General features: G+C 41.9%; 1 protein-coding gene across 1 annotated transcript; it reads right to left on the bottom strand.

The window, feature by feature from the left end:
- Positions 1-255: 255 nt before the first annotated feature.
- On the bottom strand, positions 256-672 carry LOC145096073 (uncharacterized). Its single transcript, XM_079033844.1, has one exon. It carries the CDS (start codon positions 670-672, stop codon positions 256-258), a length of 417 nt encoding a protein of 138 aa, XP_078889970.1.
- Between the last annotated feature and the right edge of the window lie 5,624 nt (positions 673-6,296).

Here is a 6,296-nt window from a genome sequence, read left to right as displayed (position 1 = left end):
ACGAGGAAGAGGGTAACAATTTTTAACCGTCAGTTTGTTGAGTTCTCTGTAATCGATGCACATACGGAACGATCCGTCTTTCTTCTTTACGAACAAGACCGGCGCTCCACAGGGTGAGAAGCTCGGTCTTATAAAGCCCTTATTGAGCAGCTCGTTAAGTTGACCGGACAGCTCTTGCATCTCAGCAGGTGCTAGACGATAGGGCGACTTTTCTACTGGGGTAGCTCCTGGAATTAAGTCGATTGCGAACTCGACCTAACGTTGGGGAGGTAAACTTGGTAGCTCTTCTGGAAAAACGTCGGGGAAGTCGCATACTACCGGGAAGTCTTTTAGATCTTTCGTTTTCTGGCTCGTGTCGACAACGTTTGCAAGGAACGCACAATATTCTTTACGTAAGTACTTCTGGGCTTGAATGCTCGAGATGATGTGAAGACTCGTATTGGGTTGGTCTCCATAGATTAACAGAGTTTCGTTATTCGGTAGCTTTAGACGGATTGCATTGTCGAAGCACATAATATCGGCACGATGGAGGCTCAACCAGTCCATGCCCACGATGATGTCGAAACTCTTGATTTCCACCGGTATAAGGTTGATTGGGAACGAATGATTATCTAGCGTGAGGGTGCAACCTACGTAGATCTCGTTAGAATTCTCTGTCTTTCCATTAGCCATTTCTACGACGAAGGTTTATTTTAACGGTTGTGAGGATTGTTTAAGTAAGTGTTTAAAGTTTTGGTTTACGAAGCTTCTTTCTGCCCCACTATCGAATAGGATACAAGCATAAGAGTTATCCAGAAGGAACGTACCCGTGACTATTGTGGGGTCTGCTACTGCTTCATTGTGGCCAATAGCAAGTAGTCTTCTTGTTCCTCCCATACTCCCAACTTTCGAGCAATTTCTTTTGAAGTGCCTTGACTCGCCACAACCATAGTAGGCTTGACTCACTCCGATACTGGGAACTTGATTGATGGGTTTGGGTTGAGACCTGCAAAACCGGACCGTATGACCCTTCCAGTCGCAGTTAGTGCAGTGCATTCCACGTCAGGGGCCGTGATGATGGAAAGAGCACTTGGTGCACTTGGGTAGGTTTCCAACATATGTTTTGGTTGGTGCAGGGGTAGCAGGAGTAGTGGTAGAATGGACAACCACTGTTTGTTGGTTTTTGGAGGATGATTGAGTTGACTTACCCATTTTTCGGTCCCACCATTTCCTCATGTTGTCGGATGACTTGGTTGGTGCAGTGGCAACCGTTGTGGTTGTTGATGGGGTGGAAGGAACTTCATGATCAATCAACCTTTGATCCAATTCCTTGGCACTGTCAAAGGTCGTAGGGCGTGATGCTAAAACGTTCCCTCGATACGGGGGAATTAAACCCCAGATGCATCGTTCAATTTTCTGGCTCTCAGAAGGGATCATGTTAGGGCACATAGTTACCAGGTCGCAGAACCTGGCTGTATAAGCCACTACGTCAGTCCCTTTCATCTTGAGGTTCCAGAGTTCCTCCTCGAGTTTTTGTATTTCACCCCTAGGGTAGTACTCCCTTCTCAGAAGGTCCTTCAGTGTGTCCCAGTCCATGGCGTTGACTGTTACCAAGTAGAGTGAATTGACATGGCCGTTCCACCACGTCAGGGCCCTTTCAGTAAAGGTGGCAGCAGCGAACTTTATTTTGCTTTCCTCGGGGAACGAGCACATTTCAAAGACGGCTTCCGTTCTTTCGATTCATTGGCACAATGCAATGATCCCTCCGGTTCCGTTGAAGAATGTTGGTTTGCAGCTCATGAAATCCTTATAGGTGCACCCCTGCGTATGTGCGTGGATTTCACCATGTCTAGAGTTGGTGCCCATTCCGGCTCCACTTGCATCGCCAGAATTCTTTTGGGCCATAGCTGCAGTCACAGCTGCGGTTACAGCCGTCTGAAACATCACCGGATCGAACTGTGGAGGAGGTAGTGGTGGAGGAGTTTGAATCGCAGGTCTGCCTCTGTTCGGGCGCTTACGGGGAGGCATCTTTTGCTAAAAAATTATAAAGGTGATAGCAATAGTAAGAATTGGTTGTAAACATGATGCGAGAGTTTCACGGGCTAAACTGTCATAGTCCAAATGTTAGATAGAGTTATAGCAACAGAGTAGGAAAATATGAAAGTATAGACTTTCCCACAAAGTAGATAACTGCCAATATTACTGGTATTAATGATGTAAAATGAGTTTGGGGAAAATGACCTAACAGTAGGTCTTACATCAAACAATAAGGGAAAATGTTGGAAGCCTAGGAGCCTAGTTAGAGTATTTTCAGAGTTAGGAATTTTTATAGACAAGTGCTCTACTGATCATAGAAAAGGAAAGGCTAGTCCTTAAACAAAAGAGAAAGATGAGTTGACATCTTCTACTGGCGACGGGTACCCATTGGGCGAACCCTCAAATCAGCCAGTTGGCGTACAACTTCCTGAAGATGTCGTTCGTGAGCTCTTTGATGTGTTCGGAGTTCCTTAACTTCGGTTCGGGATGCAGCTAGTTGTTGCTGCAGAGCCTCATTGGTCCTCCTCATCCTGTCCATGGCTTCTTCCAGTTGGCGGATGCGAACAGTGTTAAGGTTAGAGTTGGCATCAACTTCCACAACTCTTCCAATGGCTGCTTGACCTTGTTCGACGTTCCTGGTAATCCTACGAACCATGATGGGCAAGACTCGGTCTGCTGAACCTCCCTCGCTTATGTCGTAGAAGCTTCGGTGTCCATTGAAAGGTAAAGGCTGGCCCTATTCATTTCTCCATCGGTTTAAGGTTGTTGCCCACATGGGAGTGGGACCCTGAAATGCTGGATGGGGGTTAGGGTTTGGAGCTACTGGAGGCAGGTTGTTGACTTCGGGTTCGGAGTCGGAGCTATCTGAAAAGCCTTCTGCACGGTGATCATCCAAAGGGATCTGGTGATCATCTTCTGGCTCCTCATCAATCCATCCTCCATTTCCTTGGTTTGGAAAGTACGGATCGCCGGGAAGGTGGAAGCCAGCCATGCTATACGCGAGAAATGGGGAAAGAATAGTTAATAGACGTTCTAACCTAAGATACTTATAAGATGATCGTTATAAGTTAGGCCAATACTTGCATAGTGCAAACTAATTACAAGTGACCGAGGCAGAATAGGTCGTTGAATAAATGACCCTAACTCTAAATCCATAACCAAACAAGGAACAGGAAGTAAAGCAAAGATCACAAATTCTAAGTCTATAACGCCTTAATCCCATGCAACCGTAAAGTATCCACTTAGAAACTATTGCTCCACTAGTAACGACCTTTTTAGTTTTCACAGAGGTAAGTTATAGAATTGCAGAATACTCCTATAGTATTCTTGCTCTAATGTTCCTATAGTAGTGTTGGTAAGTTTTTTTAGACTTGTTGCAACACCACAATCACTCTTAGGCACATGCTAGTCACTCCTGGGAAAAATGTAGTTGATTAGGCTACATCCACCCAGATTTGACTATATGTCTCTAAGCCCAATTGTGCTGTTCAACAATCTTAATACTTTTGTTCTGTTCTAATATGATACTGACTCTTTGTATTAATGGATGTATATATATACTTAGTTAAATATTTTAGTATTTAAAGTATATATTCTTGGTCAGAGTGTTTTAATCCTGTTCTGTTTATAGTTCGTATATCTTTTATGGGTTGATATACTTGATTCACTATAAACAATGCTCTGATACCAATCTGTCACACCCCAAAACTGAGAACGGCGAAATACGTTCTAGGGTGGAGGACGTCATGTACAGTATCATAACTTTGCATAATAGTAAAAACAAGCAACAACATCCATTATATTAATATAATAATTGTAATACAAGCGTGTTCTATACAGTTTGATAGACACCAAAAGTATAATCAAAATAAAAGATGGGTCTGGTATGTGCTCCATCTTCTCAAAAGCTGCATATGTACCTGTCTAGTGCTGACCTGAGAATAGAAGTTATTTTGAAAACGAGTATCAGCATAAAGTTGGTGAGTTCATAAGTATTTAGTGTCATTGCTTATATAAAAGTTTTTACAATCATGTAATATAATAGTTGTTATCAATGTTTGAAAATAGTATAATCCCTAGAAAATCCTATATTTTCCAATAAAAGTAGTCTTCTACCAAGACTTGGTTATTTGAAAGTTTGATCCTTTGAGAGTATAAAAGTTTTCCCAATGAAACTATCCGTTATGAAAAATATAGTTTTAGACTTCATTCATGTAAAGTGAATGGGAAAATAATGTTTTACCCCAGCAGTGTCACTGCCGGCTGAATGAGATAAAAGTGCAAACTCCAGGTAGTATTAAATGTACAATACACCTCGGGGAGTCTGTTTTGCCTTTAATTCTTAATGTGTTAATTAAAGGTTTGAATGGGAACTCGTATGTAACCATGCTGATTGACGATCGAATAACTGATGACCCTCCAGGTCACACGTAGTATGATGACATTTTGTCACCCCTGAGCCTAGACGGCTCGGGCTGTAGCTAGAAGTCGGGATGTGGGAGTGTCTGTCTCATATAGATCTATACACATAATGCCCGCTCTCCCTCCAGGAGACTCTGGTTACATGGTGATGGCACAGTGAAGCGTCGTATCGAGGAATAGTATGTCACATTTTTTTTTAGTATATTCTCTTGTATTATAGTATAATGTACTTCTTGGTATAATGTATTGAGTGTTCTCTTGTATAGTATATGGTATTCTCTTTGTATAGTATTTAACGTGTATAGACTCATAACAATACCAACTATAGTAAGTGTCATAGTAATAATAGTAATGAGCGGTAATCCTTAAATATACCTATTATAGTTAAATAGAATGGTGGTTGCATGAATTTGATTCACAAAAGGTATTGAACTGAAGTGAAGACTTTTATATCCAACACCAATATATACAATATATAATTAAGAATTCAACGACAGTCAGACAGATAGCAATATACCCTAAGTCCACAATCAAACAAGAACAGGAGGTAAGGTGAGCTATCAGTTCTAAGTCCTTTAAGTCTTGATTATATAAATATATTGGTATAGGTATGGTTTAGAAATAAAGAAGTTTAAAAGAGTTTGGAATTAGTTTTTAATACAATTTAACATGAAAAACGAGTTTGATAAACATTAAAAACAGTTTTGTTGGCAAAGCAGTTATAAGTATAGAAAATCCTTTTTGGTTGCAAGTCATAAATCAAATGTGATTGATATTGTAATTTATTGGATTCAACTTGTATTCCCCTCCCCCCTATAAAAGCATTTAAAAACATTTGAAAGGTTAATTAAGGGGTATGAACTCACCGTTTGAACGTAGGGTTCGAGTGAGCGATCGATATGAGTGTTGAGTGTCAACGGATGCTCTGAAAGCAAGTGGTCCCTATTAATCATATGGTGACACATATGTGAGTTAGAGCTAGGGTGTTTCATGACTAAACATGATGGGGAATCACCCTAACGACTTGGAATCACTAAAACTAAGTGTCCCACGTTCCATACTTAGTGATCTTTACAAGTTTAAGGCCAAATATGAGTATTAGAGTGGGTGTATGGCCATAAAAGTGAGTGTGCGGCTAGGGAATGCGGCCAGATTCGGGTGTGAGGCTGCACACTGGAGTGTGTGGACGTACAGAGGGTGTGTGCGGCCGTACACAGGAGTGTGTAGCCGTACACTCCTTGTTTGAGCCCACATGTAGATTGTGATGGGTTTCAAGTGTCAAACTAGGTCTTAGATCGATTATAGAGGCCACAACCTCACTTTGGAGGATGTTTTGAGTGTGTGCGGCCACCTTATGAAGGTGTGCGACCGCACTCCTTTAAGGGATGAAGAACACGAAGAACACTATGAGTTTTAAGCTTAGATTCAAGTCTCTTACCACTATAACAAGCTGAAAGATGAAGTTCTTCATGTTTTGAGGCCTTCTAAGTGTTCTTGGATGATATTTCTAGAGAGAGTAAGTAGAGAGAGAGAAGGTGCAGCCAAGAGTGAATGGAAGGGGGTTCTCTACTATATATAGGGTCGGGTGTGAGGCTGGAGGGGGTTTGTGGTTGGGTGTGCGGCTGGCTGGTCGCACATCTGGTGTGCGGCCACACACACCTCTCTTGGTCTGTTTGGCTCGATTTTGTGATGCAACACCCTTCCTAACCCTTCTTAAGGCCCATATATGTGATATACTAATCCTAAAGCACTCGTGCGGACCCAAAATTCTGCTAAAAGATGCTAAATTCAAGTGAAATATGGATATATGGATCGATTGCACAGGATAAAAGTTTCGGGTTGTCACAAAGAAAGTACGG

The sequence above is a fragment of the Lactuca serriola genome, chromosome 3 (genome assembly GCF_051521515.1).
Source record: "Lactuca serriola cultivar US96UC23 chromosome 3, Lser_US96UC23_V15, whole genome shotgun sequence".
NCBI classification, from domain to species: domain Eukaryota; kingdom Viridiplantae; phylum Streptophyta; class Magnoliopsida; order Asterales; family Asteraceae; genus Lactuca; species Lactuca serriola.
This window is presented reverse-complemented; position numbering and strand designations above follow the sequence as displayed.

What these genes read in the sequence shown, in the direction of transcription:
- LOC145096073 (XM_079033844.1), bottom strand. Translation starts at nt 672, where the DNA reads ATGGCTAATGGAAAGACAGAGAATTCTAACGAGATCTACGTAGGTTGC.